The sequence below is a fragment of the Nuphar pumila genome, chromosome 7 (genome assembly GCF_984573655.1).
Source record: "Nuphar pumila chromosome 7, dmNupPumi1.hap1.1, whole genome shotgun sequence".
In the NCBI taxonomy this organism is placed as follows: domain Eukaryota; kingdom Viridiplantae; phylum Streptophyta; class Magnoliopsida; order Nymphaeales; family Nymphaeaceae; genus Nuphar; species Nuphar pumila.
The window spans coordinates 119431326-119453140 of record NC_143255.1 but is presented as its reverse complement, the minus strand read 5'-3'; the positions used below and the strand labels follow the sequence as shown (position 1 = coordinate 119453140).

Genomic DNA, 21815 nt, shown 5'->3' with positions numbered 1-21815 from the left:
ATAAGATGCCTAATGAGTGGAGGAAGAGTACTTTGGTGCCTTTATATAAGAATAAGGGTGATATACAAGATTGCACAAACTATCGTGGTATAAAACTCATGAGTCATACTATGAAACTTTGGGAGAGGGTGATTGAGTCTAGGTTGAGGAAGGTTGTCATGATATCGGAGAATCAATTTGGTTTTATGCCTGGAAGATCAACTATGGAAGCTATACATCTTCTTAGACAACTTATTGAAAGATATAGAGAGAGGAACAAAGATTTGCATATGGTTTTTATTGATTTAGAGAAGGCTTACGATAGAGTACCTAGAGACGTTCTCTGGTGGACAATGATGAAGAAAGGTGTTTCTCTCAAGTACATTAGTATAATTAAAGATATGTATGAAGGAGTAGTAACCAATGTCCGCACTTGTGGAGGGGTGACAACCAATTTCCCGATAACGGTTGGGTTACATCAAGGATCTGCTTTAAGCCCTTTCCTATTTGCGATAGTGATGGATGAGCTTACGAGATCAATTCAAGAAAATGTACCATGGTGTATGTTGTTTGCTGATGATATTGTTTTGATTGATGAGTCTAGAGCTGGGGTTAATGCTAAGTTAGAATTATGGAGACAGACATTGGAAGCTAGAGGTTTTAAGTTGAGTAAGAGTAAGACTGAATATATGGAATGTCGGTTTAGTAAGCAACGAAGTAGTGATGGGAGTGTAGTGAAGCTTGGTGAGCAAGATATACCGGTGAATGATTATTTCAAATATTTGGGATCCATCATTCAAAAGTATGGAGAAATTGATGGAGATGTAAATCATAGGATAAAGGTTGGGTGGATGAAATGGAAAAGTGCTACTGGAGTGCTGTGCGATCGTAGAATGCCATTGCGGTTGAAGGGAAAGTTTTATAGGACGACTATTAGACCCGCTTTACTATATGGTACGGAATGTTGGGCTGCCAAGAGACATCATATTCAAAAAATGAGTGTAGCTGAGATGCGGATGCTTAGATGGATGTGTGGAAATACAATAAAAGATAAGATTCGGAACGAAGAGATACGTAAGAAGGTAGGTGTTGCACCCATTGAAAATAAGATGCGAGAGAATCGTTTACGGTGGTTTGGACATATTCGGCGAAGGCCTAATGATGCTCCAGTTAGAAGGTTGGAGAAATGGGAAAATATATTAGTTAAAAGAGGTCGGGGTAGGCCTAGGAAGACTTGGATGGAGATGATAGGAAAGGATATGAATGCTTTGAACCTCACCGAGGACATGGCGTTGGATAGAAATGATTGGAGGAAAAGGATTCATGTGGAAGACCCAAAATGAATTTCTTTTTTGGTTCATATCGCTGACCCCAATTGTTTTGGGATGAAGGCGTAATTGTTGTTGTTAAAATTTTAATTCTTACACTAAAAAATCATAAAATTTAAGAATAATCACTTGTATTTTAGTTTTTATTTGTGTTCCATTTTGATTCCCATTCAATTCTTATATTGTTTTTTTATTTCACGCTCCCAGCTTCTTATACATTTTAAAATGCATCATTTCTTCGCTTTCGCTTCACATATTGTTTCCTGCTTCCACTTTCTAGTCTGGCAACATTGGGTTTGATAGACCTAGCTAATTTCTTCATTCTTCCTCTACCAAATTTTTTCCTTTGCTTAAAATGAATAGAAAGCATCAAAGTAATGAATTCTTTAGTTATTAATAAGATTCACAACTGGTCATAAAATAGGAGTACATGATTACACTTTTTAGTGTATTGTGTGATATGAATATTCTTGATTGATAATCCAAGCTCCACCATGAAGGTCATGCTACATTGTCAAAGGCTGCACCAAAGATTCCTTAGAGACTTGTCCAATTACATGCCTATTGGTAGTTTGCTACCCCTGGTTCAGTGATGCAGGGGAGGCCCAGAACATCCCAGGCGTCACAGACCCAACAACACGCAGACGTTGTTTTGGGTCCGGGTCCAGACCCGATACCCGGATCCAGCCAAAGCCTTTAAAAAGCCCTCTAGGGTTGCGTGCAGTGAGACAGAACACATTGGAATTAACGCAGCCTCTCTTTTCTTTTTGGTTTACTGTAGCTTTTCTTTTTCAGCAGTCTTTTCCTTTATGCTTTTGCTGAGTTTTTCTTTAACGCACAGTCGACAGCAGCCTCTGTCTTCCTTTTCTGTTTTCTTTATTACTTCCCTGTCAGCCTTTTCATTTCTTTAATGATCTGCCAGTGTTGATTGCAGCGGCCTGGAGTTTTCTGTTTTTTTTCTTTAGTTTCCGTTGTTATTGTTTGCATTCAGCCGACTCCTTTTACCGTTTCCTTTTTTTGGTCATTTAGTGTTTGTTTTCTTCCAGTCGTCCCTTTCTTTTCAATAGTTTCCCCTTTCAAGGGTATTTTTGTTCCTTTTTTTTGTTTTCTTCAGTCAGTAGTTAAAATACATTAGATTCATTGCACTATCGTCAGTTGATTACACATTATTTCAATTCAGTCACTTGTTCAATCAAGGTTTCATTGAAATAAAAGAAAAGAACAAACAGCACCCACGTTTTGGGTGGCTTTTCTTTTTCCTGTTATCACTGCATATTGCACGATCGTAAGGGTCATGCCAACCATTTCCATAAACATGTGTTTTGGCAGTCGATCCTCCCACCCTGCATCAAAAATATTTTGGCAGCCGATTGTCTCGCTGCATCATTCAGTCAAACTCCAGTTTGATGAGTTACTTCTGGAAGATTTTCAATGTTCTCGTCCTTCCCTGCGTGAAAGCTGAGAAACAAAGAGAGAGATAGAGAGGGAGAGAGGAACTGCAAGAAAACCGATACCCACTATGTTTCATAGGGTCGGCTGCTGTATTAACCTCTTTATAATAACATACCATTACAGATATTAGGGTACAAAAGTACCCTTATTACAAAAGAATAAATTACATCATGCCATTAATGAGAAGGCAATGATCACGGGTCTGGATCTCCAGATCCGTGACCCGTGACAAGGGGAATACACTTCTTTTCACCCTCCCTCAAGTTGTGCATGATCTTGAACCATGTCAATCCTTTTGTAAATATATCCGCCACTTGATCTGTAGTTCGTACAAATTCAGGCTCAATCTTTTTCTCTTCTACCTTTTGTCTCACAAAATGCTGATCTATTTTAATATGTTTGGCACGACTGTGATGGATTGGATTAAAAGACATACTAATGGCACTCTGGTTGTCACACAAAAGAAGTGATCGAGAGATCGATTCTCCTATTTTTGTCAGTAAGTGTCTAATCCAAGTAGTTTCAGCAGAGGCGGCTGCCATTGACCTGTATTCAGCCTCTATACTGGATCTGGCAACAGCCTTTTGTTTCTTACTACTCCAAGAAACCAAATTCATCCCAACAAACACACAATATCCGGATACTGATCTGCGTTCATCTGGGTCTCCCGCCCAGTCTGCATCAGAATAAACAGTGATCTCATGTGCATTTTGCCCATTGGTCTTTCTCTTATATAAGAGGTCATCCCCAACTGTTCCCTTCAGGTATCGAAGTATCCGTTTAACTGCTTCCATATGCCATTCACATGGTGCATGCATAAACTGAGATACTTGATTCACGGAGTATACTATATCAGGACGAGTAAAAGTGAGGTATTGTAACATACCCACTATGCTACGGTACTGTGTGGGGTTATCAAATGGATCCCCGTCTTGAGAGCTAAGCTTTTGATGAAGAACGCTAGGAGTTCCCAAGGGCTTGCAGTCTTTCATACCCGCTTTATTGAGAACATCAATGGTATACTTATGTTGAGTGAGAGTCATCTCTTCAGAGGTACTGTCGACTTCAACTCCAAGAAAGTATCGTAGTTTGCCAAGGTCCTTCATTTTGAACCTCTGATTCAAGAGATGTTTGACTTCTTCAATGTGCTCATTGGAATTACCAGTGATGATGATATCATCTACATATATCAACAACAGAGTAATTGTGTCTTTGTTCTTAAATATAAATAAGGAGTGGTCAAGAAGAGATTTCTTAAAACCATATTTTTGTATTTCAAGAGAAAAACTATTGAACCAAGATCGAGATGCCTGCTTCAATCCATATATCGCCCTTTTTAGTCTGCATACATATTTTGTAGGATTGCCTTCTGCGTAACCAGTGGGTTGTTCCATGTATACTTCTCTCAAATTTCCATGAAGAAAAGCATTCTTCACATCAAGTTGGCTAATAGTCCATTGATGTTCAATAGCTAAAGAAAGTATGACTCTGATTGTCCCCATCTTCACCACTGGACTAAAGGTTTCATCATAGTCCTGTCCTTGCTCTTGTGTAAAACCTTTGGCTACAAGTCTCGCCTTGTATCGCTCTATAGTCCCATTTGGTTTATACTTTATTTTGTACACTCATTTCGAACCAACAACATTTCTGTCAAATGGTCTTGATACGACATCCCACGTACCACATTCATGTAGAGCTTCCATCTCCTCATTCATTGCGTCAATCCATCTTCTGGAATTTGATGCTTGGGAGAACGTTGTGGGTTCATCTTCTTTATTCAAGGCTGTTAGAAAGAGTTGAAAATCTAATGAGAAATTTTCATAACTGACCCATCTTTCAATTGGATGACGAGAACGGGTGGATCTTCTGGTATCAACGATGTTGGATGTAGAGGATGTGTCCATGTCTGAATTAACTATGGTGGGCGGCTCTCTTTCTCGTCGAGTGTAGACAAAGCCTTTATACCTTTCTGGATTCAAAATTAGGTCTGTATTTTCATGGGCAATCATTTCATCAATAGACAAAGATTCCTTATCCTTTTGAGTACAATTTGAACAAAACATCACTAGCTCCTGAGAGAAGTTCATAATTCAACCAAGGATAATAAGCCTCGATTTTAGATTTTGATTCTGAAGAACTAGTACATCGACAATCAAAATTCAATTCATCGAAGATGACATTTCTTGATATTTTGATGTGCTTGCTCACCGGATCATAGCACTTGTACCCTTTATAGTCATCAGCATAACCCACAAACCTGCACTTCAGGGCCTTGTCCTAAAACTTATGTCTCATTGACCTATCAACATGAACATAACATAAACAACCAAACACATGCAAATCATGGTAGTTGGGATGTACACCAAAAAGAGACAAGTAAGGAGACTTGTTTTCCAAAATAGTAATGGGCAATCGATTTATCACATGAACTGCAGAATGAAAGGCCTATGTCCATAAAGTAATCGGAAGACTACTATCATGCATCATGCTCATCGCACTCTCAACAATATGGCGATGCTTTCTTTCAACAATCTCATTCTGCTGAGGTGTGTGTGGGCAAGACACCTTTTTCCTTATCCCGTTACTTTGAAGAAAGTTAGTAAAGTCAATGGAAGAAAATTCACCTCCTCCGTCACATTGGAAACTAAGGATGTTTTCAGAAAATTGGTTTTTGACAAAAGAATCGAAATGGAAGTTCCGGAACAACTTGAAAGTCTCAGATTTGTGTTTCATAAAAAATATCCAAGAATAACGGGAATAACTGCCAACAAATAAAAGATAATATCTAGTTTCAGATATGGAAGCAACTGGGGCAGGCCCCCAAACATCAGAACAGATAGTCTCAAAAGGTCTTGAAGCTCTTTTATTGATAGAGTGAAATGGTAAGACAAGACTCTTACATAAGAGACAACTAGAACATTTGTTGTCATTGACATTTATTCCTAAACTTGACTTGGTAATGAGGTTATTTGAAACAAGCTTTTCAATGAAACTATTACTGCAATGACCTAGACGACCATGCCAAAGATTTGGCTTATTGATTTCAGAGACACTGAAGACAGGTAGAATTTTCAGAAGGCAACGATGAGTGGAGCTTCAAGTTTGGTTCTGCAGAGCGAATATGTGTTGAAGGATCTTCTTGAAAGACATACATATTGCCTTGTCGTTTTCCTCTAGCGAACGTCTCCTTCGTGCAGAGATCCTTGACAAGAACAAAAGAGGGAGTAAATTCAACTGAGGTTTTGGTATCATCAACAAGTTTAGAGACTGAAACAATGTTTTTCTTGATATTAGGAGCATAAAGAACTTTTGAAAGGTTGATAGAAGATTCAGACAAGGGTATAATAGAGTTTCCAATATGAGAGATAGAGTGGTGTGATCCATCTCCAGTAACTATACTACTTCTACCAATGTAAGGAACAAGTTTTAGGAGCTTACCAACATCACCAATAACGTGAGTTGCTGCGCCAGAGTCCACGTACCAAGTACCTTGCTCATTCTGTTTTAGATTCAATTCTGCTAAGACTGACAACAATAACTCCTTTACTTCTTCGTTGGTCCTTGTACTGTCTGTGCCTCTTTTTGCTTCAGTTTGTGTCGATTTTCCTTTATTTTGAGGATTAAACCAACAATTAGCTTTGATATGTCCCTTCTTATTACATAGAAAGCAAGTAGGAATTGGCCTCTGTCTTTGTGGATTAGAATATGTGTTGGGTGTAGGTAACAGTCCACGACCTCCTTGACCACTTCTCCCTTGTCCTCATTTTCCCTTGATATCATAGCTTCCTCGTCCTCGTGCATAAGTAATCCCTGTAGCAAGAACTTCTTGGGCCCCAGTATGCATAGATGATTTTTCAGAAAATCCCTTTAGGTTCATCTCATATTGTAACAATTTTGCACGCAGATCTTCAAAATTGGGCAGCTCAGGTAAACACAACAAGGAAGTAACAATCATATGATAGTCATGTCCCAATCCACTGAGAGTTTGTTGTACCAAATCTTTATCAGTTACTGCACTTCCAACAACTGCTAGTTGATCTGTGATAACTTTCATTTTGTTTAAGTATTCCATGATGGCCATGGAATCCTTTCTTAACATTTGAAATTCTCTTTTAAGAAACATAATTCTGGCCTCAGAAACCTTGATTATGTCTGAACAAGTCTGTTCCAAAGTTGCATGGCAGTGCAGTCATCTGGAATTGCTACAAGTACCTCTTGTGACAGTGTAGATGTAATATAAGCAACTAGCGCTTGGTCTTTTTTCATCCAAGCTACAAATTCAGGATTTCTAACATATACCATAGTAGATTCCCCTTTGTTGTCCCTTTCTTCTCTTGATATGAACTCGGGAGGAACTGGAATAGATCCATCCAAATGTCCAGAAAGATCCTGACTCCTAATGAAAGGTATGATTTGCCTCTTCCAAGTCAAGAAGTTACCATTGTTTAACTTTTCAGACACGAGTTAACTGAGGAAACTTGAGGAAAGGACCGACTGAGTAGGAAGTGAATCCATGTTTCACAGTATGAAGAGTGTTTCCAACACAATCTGTCTACAGTTTCTGTAACCCTTTTTTTTTTTTTGCAGAAACTAATTCAGATCAATGGCTGATTTAAAACAGAAATTGAATATCTGTCAGATTTCTGATTTTCAGAAAGGAATGAATCCCGAATACGAAAACCACAAAAATATGTGAATATGAATTCACACTCGGTATTGACACAATGCTTTCAAGCTATAGGAAATGAAATGGTAGAAATGAGGGTATCGTCAGATCGGCTTGGTCAGATCTGATCAAAGATAGGGCTGGATCAAGTATTTAGCTGGATCAAATAAGACCCGATTGCGTGATTAGATCACGCTGACAGATTAAAGAAAAACAGATGGGGTTCAACGAAGGGTTTGAGATCGAAAACCTGGGTTGAGTTAACCCAGTCCTCTCTGAGTTAACTCAGATTGGTTAGAGAAGAGAGTTTGATCAGATCTGATTAACGTCAGATCTGATCGAGATCAAGAGACAAAAAAATTGAGATTGGGAAAACTGGGTTAACTCAGATTAGTTAGAGACGAGAGTTTGATCAGATCTGATTAATGTCAGATCTGATCGAGATTAAGAGACAGAGAAATCGAGATTTGGGGAAACAAACGAGATTTGGGGAAACAAACGAGATTTAGGGAAAAATCGAGATTGGGGAAACAAACGAGATTGGGGAAAACAGACGAGATTTGAAAAAAAAAACAATTTCTTGACTTAGAAGAGAAAATATCGAGAAGAGACAGATCTTTTGGACATACCTTTGAGATCGATTTCAGTTTCAGCTGTAGCGTGGCTTTGATACCATGAAAGATTTTCAATGTTCTCGTCCTTCCCTGTGTGAAAGCTGAGAAACAAAGAGAGAGATAGAGAGGGAGAGAGGAACTGCAAGAAAACCGATACCCACTATGTTTCATAGGGTCGGCTGTTGTATTAACCTCTTTATAATAACATACCACTACAGAGATTAGGGCACAAAAGTAGCCTTATTACAAAAGAATAAATTACATCGTGCCATTAATGAGAAGGCAATGATCACGGATCTGGATCTCCAGATCCGTGACCCGTGACAAGGGGAATACACTTCTTTTCAACTTCTGTTCCAATTATAAGTAACTTAGATACCTCATTGGCTAGCTTAGATAGCTACTTTACAGCTGAACATTGCTAACCTTGTGAATAACGTAAGTCAAATTTACGTTTGCTCCTAAGAACACAAGACTTCAAGCTCCAGTGCATTCTCCCATATGTTAAAGGTACAGTTTGGACATTGGCTTCCACAAAAAAAGGAAAATCTACCACAACCCATCTTATATCCATTTAATATTGCACACTCCAATTTCCAGGTCCTGAAAAAAACAGTCAATAGATCTTCCATTAGAGTTGGGCAGTGTTAAACCATGCATTCAAAAAGCAATTTCTGTTGCTAAATCCAGCACTAAATCAGAATATGAACCCACACCTAGCACCACTATCAAATTAATTTCAATAATGCCACCTTCTCAAAGATCACACATGCACCTTCATCAGTAATAGACATTCTACACCTGTGGGAAACTACCAGATTATAATCATGATATCCACATTTTTTTGTTCTACCTGCAAGATCTATCGCTACATTTAGGAGCTCATTCTATCAATACAGTTCTCAAATATATATTTCTTCTCAACTAAAAGTGGTAGACAACCTTACCAAAGGTTTCATGTTCTAAAACTTTTACTCCATCCCAATGTAAAAGTTTGAGAGGGCATATTCAAGACCATTGCATACCAGAGAGGTTTTCCTATTTGTACTATTGGTGAATCCACAGTTCGCTCACCAACCTCATCCCAATACACAGGTGAACGGCAAGGTCTTTCGTATAGAGCTTTATAAAGAGTCATCATGATGCTGGTGTGATAGCTATTATTGTAAGCAAGTACCACATGTATGTCTCAATCACCATTTCAATCTAAAGCACAGGCTCATAACATGTCTTCGAGGGCTTGTATAGTCCTTTTTGATTGACCATTGATTTCAAGATGAAAAGTCATACTAAACTACAACATAGTACCCAAGGCTAAAGAATTTCTTAGTGGGAAAATTATGCATCATTGTATGTATAAAACCATGAAATTCAAAGAAGCAATTGCCAATCTGGCTTATGTTGAGTGTGCACATTCAATGGAGTATTTCTTCCAATAAAAGATAAAATATAGACAAAACATGTCACATCTATCAAGGCCCACTTTATTTTTCCACAATTTTACAACCGCAACTTACAAAAATTATGACAAGGTGCAAATCCCATTGAAAATATCTTGCGTATTAATGCATTCTTTGATGTGATGATCTGAGAATACCAATATTGATCTTGAATTAAAGCTCAAATGAACTAAAACATAGATGATGTGCAAAATCAGTACCTCTACACTCCGGAGCTCAGCACAAGCATGAAGAGCAACATGATACACAGTTAATTGCCTGTTCAGAAACCCACGCCTGTGAACGTATTCTGCAGTTGGAATATTGTAGAGCTCTTCCTCAGAAACACCCAACATCACATTTTCAGCAATGTCAGTTGACGCTTCAAGGGAGGACCATCCCTTAGATTGCTTGACAAGCTCAACTATCTTTTCCAATAAGAAGAATCAGAAATTTGCAACATAAACAAAGATTCAACTGTGCAAATATGGCATCAGTAACTGCTAACCTTCTTTGTTGTCTCCTCAGTTACAGGTGTCTTGTTCTTGTATGCAGCTATTAGGCCAGCATAGCAAAACTTGTTCAATCCTAGGCCAGCTGCAGTCATATCACGAACAATTGCATATCTATTGGAATGAAACATGCAAGTGATAAAGCATCCATACGTGTGCAAGATAGGAAAATTTACAAGCACATTACAATTGATGTGTTTAAAGAAGGAAACTCAAGAATATGAACAACTGACAGAGATCTAGTTTAGCTGTTATGCTCGTATAGGGGGAAAAAGGAAGCAGTCGTTGTTCCTTCAGGATATAGACAATGAAATTAACAAATAACAGAAACAATATGGTACTAACAGCAGCATAGCATACTTCTAGAGGCAAATATAGTACATCTCAGGTACTCTGATCCTTCCCAAAACTGGGGAATAGACAGCCCAAACATCCAGAGTCATTTTCCACAAGTACATAATGATTCCATCCGATACAATATATTGTGAAATTGACTATCCACTGAAAGGGAAAGCATCTTCTTCACAAATGTGTCGTGCAAAGTATTTTGCTTTTTTTCTTTTATATTTTGTTTTGGTTCTTTCAGTTTGAAACTTTGAAGGGGTTTTAACTAGAACTTGTTAATGAGCACCAACATGTCATCATGAGTAATGATAATAACATCCATGCAAAACAACAGATAGTGGAATAATGAACAACTGTATTAAGTATACTTCCAAATAGTAACTGAAAATTTTGCAAACCAAACCTATGGACACCGATCACATATTTAAATAATCGAGGACCTGATAAATCATGCCCGCACAAAAGGGTTAGATAGGCAAATCCCTTAAAAGAATAAGTTAGAATGTCAAGCTCAGACAGTAATTAACTTTTCAAAGCATTCAATCAACAGAAAATAAAAGGGAATCTTAAAAAGAACAAAGAAATTCAGTTTGGTGTCACATGCACATGTAGCGATTGTAAAACAGGCTTAAAGTTTACCTCAGTGAATTTTAGATGCCAGCTTGCTATTATCTTGTCACTGACATCATATTTCATGTTGTTCAGGGACAAAAGAACGATGATGACTATGACAACCAACATCATGTTTAATGATTTTCAGGGGTAAGAAAATGATGATGATCACAACAATGACAAGGATTACAACAACAAGGGTCCAAGCACACAAAAACACATGATGTGTCTATGTTAGTTTCATATTTTCTATTAAAACATTAACTCAAGTAAATATACATAGACACAGTATGTGAGCCTTTGAGTTGTTTAATTGTTCATAAAGAACAACTATTAACTCAAACAAATACACTTATAAAATATAAACACGAGGGTTTGAATGGTGACATTTGTTAACTCCAATAAACATACTAGACACAAACACGTGAGCTTTTGAGTTGTTTAATTGTTCATAGAGAAAAACTATAATACACTTATAAAATAACCATGCGTGAGGGTTTGAATAGTGTCATTGTTTAGAAGAATGAGCATGCCAAAGAATATCTAGTGTGCAAGACCCGGATTATAAGCCATGCCCCCAAGTAGAGGTCTGGATGACTATATCCACACTAATAAAGTAAAGCACCAAACTGAATAAAGTTTAAGTATGACTCTCCATCCCACAAGAAAAGGCTTATAAATCAAACTCTCTCTCCAATTTTCACAAATCATCCTCATAAAGGTCCTCACTTTTTGGACATACAAGTGACAGGAATTAGGGAATATTGCTGCCCCACCACCTCTTTCAAGCCAAGCCCCTGGGTGGTCAGGACTTAGGCCTCTCTCTCACTCTGCCTGTCTCCAGGACACCCACATCCACCAAACCATCTCCAAATAAACAGATTCAGTTTCTGAATACAATAGTGACAGGAAATAAGGCAGAGTTACTTCCAGCCATCAAGTGGCTAGAAAACAAGTAGTTTTTATCAAGGTTTCCAGCACCTTCCCAGCCACAATATGACCAGAAAGAGGCAGTGCTGCTCAGCAAGGACTGCAAATACTTCATTTACAGGCATTCCATTGGCCAGAAAAAAACACCACAAGAACAGATGCAAGTACCTTTTTTATTCAAATTACAAATTATATAACAATATTTGTCAACCTGAACTTTTAATGTGTAATTTGTGTAGCAAGCAAGAAGTAAGCATAGAACATGTTCCTGAAATGATCATTTGCCTGTTCACCAATGCATTTTCAATAGTTATATACCTGATCAACTTGCATCTACAGGTTTGATATCCAGTAATGAGCTCATTAAGGATAAGCAAATTAATAGAACCATGAACCCATTTACATGAATGCATGCATTTACGAGCATGCACACATGAAGATGCATACATATGCACATGCACACACTTAAACACACACGCATGCACGGGCACACACACAACCGTATATGCATGAAGATGCACACACAAGATAAAAGATAAACAGTTAGTGAAATTAAATGAAGTGGAGAGAGAGAGAGAGGTTACACTCGATCAACACGACCAGCTGCTGCACAGGCATTTAAAAGACAAATATATGTCTGCCCATTTGGTTTCACTTCACTTCTTTTCATTTCTTCCAAAAGCTTCAACATACAAGAAAAGACACAAATTAAAATCCATAAGGGTCCAGTACAAGAACAATTACCATAAAATACGATGAATAGAAACTTAATCAGTTAATCTTGCCTCAACTACTAAAAGCTTAGTCACAGAAACACTACCGTACATCCAAAGCCTAGGCATGACAAATGGAGTATAACACATGTAAAACCTTTATATGCAGATATAATCAAAGCATGCATCAGAAATGGTTCCCTACCATGTGTATCTAAGATTTGTTGAAAGCATAAAACAAGAATGGAAGCATCAGAAAATACTATAGACCAGAGGATCATTAACCATATCCAACCTGAACTGCAGCATCTGAGTTCTTGCATTTTCCACACGTTGAGATAAGGAAGTTGTATAAGGGAACCTGAAATAAAGAAAAAAGAGAATTATGGATAAAAAAGCAAAATCACATAGGCACGCACAAAAACGTGCATGTACCACCATAACTTATGGTGGTAAATACTTAATTTACATGGATCTAAGCTCTAAATGCAAAATCTATCCTTTGGATGTTGTTTAGCATGTTTTATTTACTATATCCATGTGTTAAAGTTTATTTAAACATGATGTTTTATACCATTTTTTAAACCACTCTTATCTTCATGAATTGTGAGCCATTGATTTTTCACCATCTCAAAAATAGAATCTTATGGTGCATTAGATATGATAAAACCTTAAAACCTTCTAACATAGTAAATAAATGATGCTAGACACATCCGTAGGTTAGATTTAACATTTAGTGGTTAGATCCATACAAACAGGAGTGTGTACAACCATATGGAATCATGATACAGAACAACAATATATTTTCCCGTGTGTATATATATATAGAGAGAGAGAGAGAAGGGGAGGAAATTATTGGCTACATTCTAGAGTACAGTACCATCCAGCTGAATCTCATAGATGTGACCTTTATTTGTCCAATTTGACCCAATGAATGCGTTCAGCATGGTTCATTATTAGGAAATGCATTTTGGATCAGGTGGTTTCACCATAAAAGTATGGTTTTTATAAAAGTGAAATCTGGATGCATTGTAGACCGTTGAATTTTGTAGCCCTTAGAAAATCTGCTTATACAACAAGAGTGGATTATCTAAAACATGTCTTTTACTAAACAAACCATGCAGATCACATATATCGGACTTGATTCAGAAAAAAAAAATGACGAACGGACAATTTCTACTATTCAGTACAGTATACTCGAGGGTAGCCAATATTTCCCCTACATATAGCATCCTTTTTGTTTAGGAGTGATTCCTAAGCAGTGGTAAATAGAAAAGCAGCATTGCAATGAAACATTCGTCTCTCCAAATGGATGATTCACTGGAATATTCATTCACCGTTCCGCAGATATGTGCATCTAGTGACGGTGAGCACGTTCGTCTACGACAACGGCTGCCGCTAAATTAACAAAATGAAGGACAAATCCTCAGGCCCCCAACTTCAAAATAACACAAATACTACAGTTCTTACATCGGGAACCAATCCCATTGCCTTCATCTCATCTCTGAAGAAGAACGCGTCTTGGAGGCGACTCCCCTTCATCGTCCCCACGATCAGCGAATGAAAAGTGTCTCTTATCGGCTGCACCCCATCCAACATCATGTCATCATACACATCCCGCAACAAGAAGTTCCTGAATCGCTCAATGCAGATGCAATTAAGGGAAACAATGAGCAACATTCCTTGAATACACAAAAGAAAGCGTATACATGCCTTCCTTTAATCCCGCGAAATTCAGTCCTTTACCTTCTCTGGGCAATCAGGGAACCCAAAACAGTGTTGTATTCCGATACATTGTTCGCGTAATTCCTCTTCGAGTACTCCTCACTATCAGGACCAGAAGCGAAGCAACGAAGCCCCGCGAAACCACGAAGCCGCGAAGCCGATCGTTTCGCGTACAAAGAAAGCAGACGCTGCCCTGAAAACCAACAAGATTGGAGAAGTACTCAAATGCTTAATTCTAGTCCTCATCGATTTTCCCCCACAAACCCATTCATCATTCACCACAACAGGAACCCCAAAAACATGAATAAGCGTAGGCTATGTCTCAAAATAGAGAGAAATACTAAATTTTTTGTTTCAGACACGATTACCCATACTACCCCAAAAAGCAAAACAGGATAAAAAACAATAGGAATGAATAGCAATAAGGAACTGATCATGAGAACTACATGAAATGAATGAGTGACAGGCAGCAGAAAGATCTCTTGCCTGAGGATTGCATGAGGTTCATGATGGCGTCTTCTTGGAGAGAGAGAGAGAGAGGGGGGGGTGTGCTCGTCCGCTCTCTGGTCTCAGCGAGAAGCAAAATCCTTTAGGGGTTTAGGGATTTGTTGACCACAGTAAATCAGTTCATAATGGACCGCATGGTCCTAGTTGAGCTGAGAATCAGGCCGAGGCGCGGGTTATATACAGTGATACTTGCACTCGTGTCGTGTCCTTTATTTACTTTTTAGAATGAAAAACTGCCTGAAATGGCGTATCTCGTGTATTTTTAGGCATGTTGATGCAGCGCATCTTGGTGAACTTGATGAGGACGTGATGAAGACACGTTCCAGGATGAAGTATCATGGAACCTGAACTCACGTGCAAGCCAAACTCATGCAAGTTTAAATCAATCGGGATAAAATCCATCATTTTGAGCTTCCATAATGTATTATTGCAGTTTGTTATCATACAAAATTTTACTTTTGCAAGTCAATTGACCTTTTGAAAATATTTTTAAAATACTCGTATGTGTTTTGAAAAATTCAAAAAAACTTGAAAAATGAGACTCGCATGTCAATACGAGGTTCAACCGTTCCTGACACATTAACCAGGGGTAATCATACCAAGGATTGAACGATATTTCTTATTTTGTTCAAATATCTAAGAAACTATTATAGATCCTAGAATGCAGAAAGAATCAAACACATATATGATATAATTTGGAAAAGAGGTTTATTGAAAGTATGATGCATGCTTGGAATTACTGAAAACCACTTTGAAAATAAAGATATTCTAAAATCGGTTTTCTGAAATTGCCAAATGATTGGGTGTGTGGCCTTGTGGGCTCATGCCTGGCGCAACCTAAGCTAAATGATGCATGAACGTGATTTTTTTAAATTCTTTCTGAAAAATTTAAGGAAAATCATTGATAAATCACCTTTGTTTCAGAAATTTCTTTTGATAGAAAAGGGTTTTGTGCCTTATAGAATTCAAATAAAATAAATTCGCCGCATATTCATGACCATGACCACAAATATATTTTGAATATACTTCATTTGATTCCTAAAAAGAGGGTTTTGAAAAATACTTGAAAAGCTTTTTTAAAATATGCAATGATTTTGGAAAATAGCCTAAGAGTTTAGGCTTTTTGTAAGCTAAAAAAAAATGATAAATCTGAATTTTATTAGTATTTTGACTATAACCACAAATACGAATTTCACTAAGTTTATCAACTTCTTACAAGAAGGTACGTGTGTCATTCGTGTTTCACCATTGTAAAATTTGAAAGTTGCATATGCATGACAAACCATAGCAGTTAATATAAAAAATAAACTATATACAAATGTAATTTATTTATATAGAAATAAATAAAGAAAATTTTTACTATTTTTGGTATATGATTATAATTTACATTGAATAATTGAATAATAAAGTAAAGAAAGAAAAGAGAAAAATAAAAAATAAAATAAAATATTGGGCTTTTCTGCAAAATCAGCAAACACGTTAGTAGAAAAATGTAGGCTTTTCAGGATTTAACCAACAATATCTGAAAATTGAGGGATTTTTTCATGAAATAAGCATTTCTCATTCAATCATAAAATAAAAATAAACTAAATAAAATAAAGAATGATGCATGATTTAATAAAATATGAAAATAAACTGATTATAAAATGAGAAATTCAGAATTAAGGGCAAAAAGACAAAAATACCCTTAAAGATTGATATTAATTACAAAAACAGTGTTAAAAATCAGGGTTTCAGAAAACAATTTTGAAATATGCCAAATCTGGAGATCAAACGAACTCGAAACAATGTCAATCGGGTGGAGAGCACCCTAACATGATTAAAAAAATAATCAAAATATAAAAATATAAAACTATTTACGAAAAAGATGAATTGAACAAAAAAAGATCAATTTTGCCCATATTTTTACAGAAAAGGGCTTTGCAAGAAATTGATTCTTGGAAAATAACAAGATAAAATATTAAATGACCTTCAAAAATTCTAAAAATCGACATGGACACTGTTAACATATAATTGAAAATGAATTTATTGAATATGCTAGAAACAAATATTAAATTAAAAAGTGAAAACAGGTTGTTGAATAGGCTATTTTGTACCTGCCATGATGTTAGACTGGAATATAATATCAATCAGAGATGAAAAATTACAAGAATTTAACAGGATAAACTAAACATGATAATAAAGAAATCTCTTTTTACGGATCGGAAAAATCATCTCCGGTTAGGGAGATATGATTCTGATAAGATGCACCTGATTCTGAATAATGCCTGACGATTCAAGAAAAGCAGATTCTGGTTTCACATTAAAATAAAATAGCAGACAATCATCAAAAATCACAAAAAATATATGACAAAAACTAAACATGTAGATAGATTGGTCACTTTTTATAGATCGAAGAGATCATCTTCGGTTAGGGAGATATCACTCCGACAAGATGATCCTAGATCTGAACCATGCCTGACGATTCAAGAAAAGCAGGCTCTGGTGTCAGGATAAAATAAAATCGCAGACGACCATCAAAAATCACCAAACTCATATGAGAGAAACTAGATACGCAGATGAAGAAGTCACTTTTTACGAATCTGAAAAACGATCTCTGATTGAGGAGATATGACTCCAGCAAGTTGTTCTAGATTCTGCATAGCGTTTTGACGGTGTAAAAAATAGGTTTCGATTCTTGATTTTAAAAATGGGTCGTCAGATGCCCAAAAATCGTAAAAAAAATTAGATTCATGAAAATATATGGATATAACTCTCATAAATTATTCAGATCAAAACGACGAAAATGCGCACATAAAATAATTGTGTTAATGCATGGCAATAATCAAGATTTATGCAGGACTCTTAAGAAGATAAAAGAACTTGATCTAAACATGCATAAAACAAAAAATAAAATACAGATGCAATATTTTTTATTTTGTATGGATGAAAAATAATAACATAAACTTAAATCTAAGATGCATAAAATAAAGAAAAGAAATAAAACGATAAAGCATGGGATTTGATATAGCCGATTGGAAGAGGGATTCGATCTATGAAAGGTCAAATTTGAAATTCCACTAGAGGGGGGGTGAATAGTGGATTTGATTATGAATCAAAAATTAAAAAATAATTGCAGTCAACACACAGAGAGCACAAGATTTATACTGGTTCGGTCAAACACTTGACATACGTCCAGTCCTCAAGTCTTATCACTTGAGTATTTCACTATTTCCTCCTTATCAAACCCAACAAAGATAAATATTACAACAATCTCATACAGACAACCCTGTAGAGGTCTTCTTCTCAATCTCGAAAATGATCAATACTGAAAAACTGAAAGATTACACACTTTCCCTATAGAACCTTTAAAACAATATGCAACAGATGAATACACTTTTTAGAATATCTCAAGTTTTGAAGATTCACTCAGAATGTTGTCTTTTCAAGAGTAGAAAGAATAACCACTCAAGAGAACGAAATTTTCTTTTTGATTTTTCTCAATATAAATTCATGTTTTTGTCAATATGCTCTCTTTTTTTTTAACTTTTTTGTTTGTATATATAGATTTACAAAAAGACATGTCTTTTTAAAACACTATTTCAAATGAGTATACTTTTTTATACGAGACACCTTGTCTCTTCAAGACATCTTTTCTTTTATGAAAAAGTTATGTACTTTAGACTATAATAATTTGTGTACCATTTCACTTTTTAATAAGTCATCATTTATTTAATAAATTCTTTATTTAAAAAATAATGTTTTACTATAAATCATTAGTTCTCAATTAAATGATTTGAAGTACAATAAATGCTTGAGTATTTAAAATAATGATTATTTTACAAATCATCATTTCTTGAATAAATACTTTGAAGTATAATTAATGCTTGAGTAATACTGAAATTATAAATCATCATTTCTTGAGTAAATGCTCTTATATCATCAGCTATATGTCTTTTCAATAGTTGTCTTTTACATAAATGCTTTTGAAATCATGAGTTATTATATCTTATCAATAGTTGTATTTTTCATAAATGCTTATAGAAAGTACAATGGTTGTTCTAAAATGAATGATTTAACCTTTTTGAAATAATTAAAAAAATATATTCAACGGCTATATTTAAAAATTATCTTCTTGAATTTATATGACTCATATGTTAATGTGTGGTTTTTGAAATATATATAGAAATATGAATTATGCATGCTTTTTGAAGGTTCTGTTACATATGACTCTAAGAAGGAAAAATGACATTCTTGAAGTGGCTGATCATTTTCATCTTGAAAAGAGACTTTATGAAGATTGAGCCAATCAAGCTTTTCTTCAAATATCTGAGTATGATTGCTTCAAATGTTGCACGTGATCACATAGTCTTCACTATTCTTTAGTGAAAGAACCTTGCATCAAATACATGTTAAATACATAGCAAATCATATCATATCAAGTCATAATATAACATTTCTCATATCATTATGTTAAGCATAAGCATATCATATTATCTCATATCACATATTCATCATCAAAATACTGTTTCTCAACATTCTTTCCCTTTTTGATGATGACAATATAAGCTTCCCCTATCAATATGTCATACACATCAAGATCATTAAGATAATAGCAATATGCATAAGTAAGAATAATTAATAAAAAGTAAAAAAATAAATATCAGACAATGATCCAGAATGTATATGCGTATCAAAACACACATAAAGTTTAGAGTTTGTTGTGTACACATCACATGTGCACATAAGTTTTTCTCCCTCTTTGTCATCGACAAAAAGGAGAAAAGAGTATCATCATAAGAATCATTTCGATTGAGATGGCGAATGCAGATGTTGGAGAATAGCGTCTTGACCAATCTTTAAAGATTGAAACGCTGACAGTAGAGATGCTTGATTCTGTATGAGAAGATCCTGCATTTTTTGGACATCCACCAGAACAGAGAACATATCTGATTGGGATGTATGTTCAGAATCTACACCATCATAGTCTTCATCTTCATTTTATTGTTGCAGTCAACATAGTACATTCAATGGGTACTATGTTGGACAATTTGATGTCATAGGAAGAGAGGTTCAGAATAACTCCAAATGAATGAGCATCAAAAGAGATAAGTTGACCACAAATCATGGTGGTGATGTTCTTGCGGTCATGATCGACTGTCATATTTGTGTAGAATAACTTGATGAGATCAGGGTAGTAGGAGGTGTTGTTTGAGGATCCTAGAATATAAACAAAATCTTGTAATGAAGTTTCTAGGTCAAAAAGCGTGAAGTCTTCAAAACACACGAGCCTACCAGGATGAATTTAGAGTGAGTTGACATAGTTATGATGTTGTAGAAAATCCTGATAGTGAAGCTCAGTTGTATCAACCATATTAATTTCGTCATTGTATGATTGAGAAGAGGAGGCCATAGTGAGAAACTTGGAAGAAAAAAGAGTAACGAAACTTTGAAACTTGTGAGAGTAAAAAGAATTTTTCATTTTAGAGAAGGCTAGGTGCAATGTCTCTTTAAATAAAGGAAATTGCATTATTGAATAGTATAGTGTAATGTAATTTTAAAAGAGGGAAATGCAACTCGTGAATGAGAGGAATGATAAGTCATATCAAACTTTTTGAAAGAGAGTGCGACTTGAGTGAGTTGACACAAGGTAATCGATAAGGAGTTAGATTTTTGGAGTAGAAGATTCAAGGTTTACATTGGGCGAGACATAGTTTTGCAATAATGTGAAAAGATAAAAAACTCAACTCGATTTACGTGCGTGTGTGAAAAGAAAAGGACATAAAGTCCAATCAATAATAAATATCAAGCTATGACATAAAGGAGTGACATATAGATCAATATTGTCATGATGAAATTGAATAATGAAAAAGATACTACAAGTTGGGTGTGAAAGAAGAGATGACATAAGGTAAAGTTCAATTATGTCATATTGCGACAAAGGTCGAGTGGTGAAGATTGAATTGACATAAGGTTGAATCACGTCATGTCATAAAAAGATTAATAGCATGAAGCAACTGGGGCATGAAGAATGAGTAGACATAAAATATACATCAAATCACATAAGTAATATAAAGAAGTATACTTCAATATTAAGAGAGATTTCATATGTGACAAGAACATAAAATCGTGAAAGATGATTTGACTAGATTAAATTACAATTTGACAAAAAAATAGATCAAGCAAGTTAAAAAGTATTAATAAAGATTTATAAATCATTTAATTTACAAATGCTTAATTCACGTCTAATGTGTATAAAATCCTCATTTTTAAGAGGTTTAGTAAAAATATCTGCTAATTGATGGTTTGTAGGCACAAATTCAAGTTTAATTACATTATTAAGAACTTGATCATGTAGAAAATGATGTCGAATTTGGATATGCTTTGTACAAGAGTGCAATATAGAATTTTTTGAAAGATTTATTGCACTTGTATTATCACACAATATAGTAGTATTTTCGTATTTTAATCCAAATCATTTAAAGTTTGCTTCATCCAGATAACTTGAGTGTAGGCTAGACTTGCTGCTATATATTCTGCTTCAATAGTTGACAAAGATACGCAGTTTTGTTTCTTTCTGAACCAAGAGACTAGGGAGTGTTCTAACAAATGACAGGTTTCACTTGTACTCTTTCTGTCAGATTTACTACCGATAAAATCAGCATCACTGTAAGATATTAAGTCAAAATTAGATGATTTTGAATAAAATAATCCAAAATTAATTATTCCTTTTAAGTATCTCATAATTCTCTTAACAACTTTTAGATGTGATTCTTTAGGATCAGATCAAAATCTAGCACAAATGCATACACAAAACATGATATCTGGATGACAAGCAGTTAAATATAGAGGTGATCCAATCATACCTCTGTACAATTTTGTATCTATAGTCTTACCATTTTCATCCTTATTCAGTGCAGTAGATGTACTAATAGGTGTGTTCTTTGATGATGATGAGTCCATATTGAACCTCTTTAGAAGCTCATTTGCATACTTTGTTTGATTAATGAACAC

At 35.5% G+C, this 21815-nt stretch overlaps 1 protein-coding gene across 1 annotated transcript in view; it reads right to left on the bottom strand.

Annotated features, from left to right (window-relative positions):
• Nucleotides 1–14917, bottom strand: part of LOC149833188 (pentatricopeptide repeat-containing protein At4g35850, mitochondrial-like) — a 30286-nt gene extending 15369 nt beyond the window's left edge. The window contains exons 1-7 of the mRNA XM_090014970.1: nucleotides 14802–14917; nucleotides 14337–14508; nucleotides 14061–14223; nucleotides 12886–12951; nucleotides 12462–12559; nucleotides 9987–10104; nucleotides 9700–9906 (exon numbers count right to left, since the gene is read on the bottom strand). Of these exons, the coding sequence (XP_089871096.1) occupies nucleotides 9700–9906; nucleotides 9987–10104; nucleotides 12462–12559; nucleotides 12886–12951; nucleotides 14061–14223; nucleotides 14337–14508; nucleotides 14802–14823 (846 nt within the window). The 5' untranslated portion in view covers nucleotides 14824–14917. The remainder of the gene's footprint in view (nucleotides 1–9699; nucleotides 9907–9986; nucleotides 10105–12461; nucleotides 12560–12885; nucleotides 12952–14060; nucleotides 14224–14336; nucleotides 14509–14801) is intronic.
• Between the last annotated feature and the right edge of the window lie 6898 nt (nucleotides 14918–21815).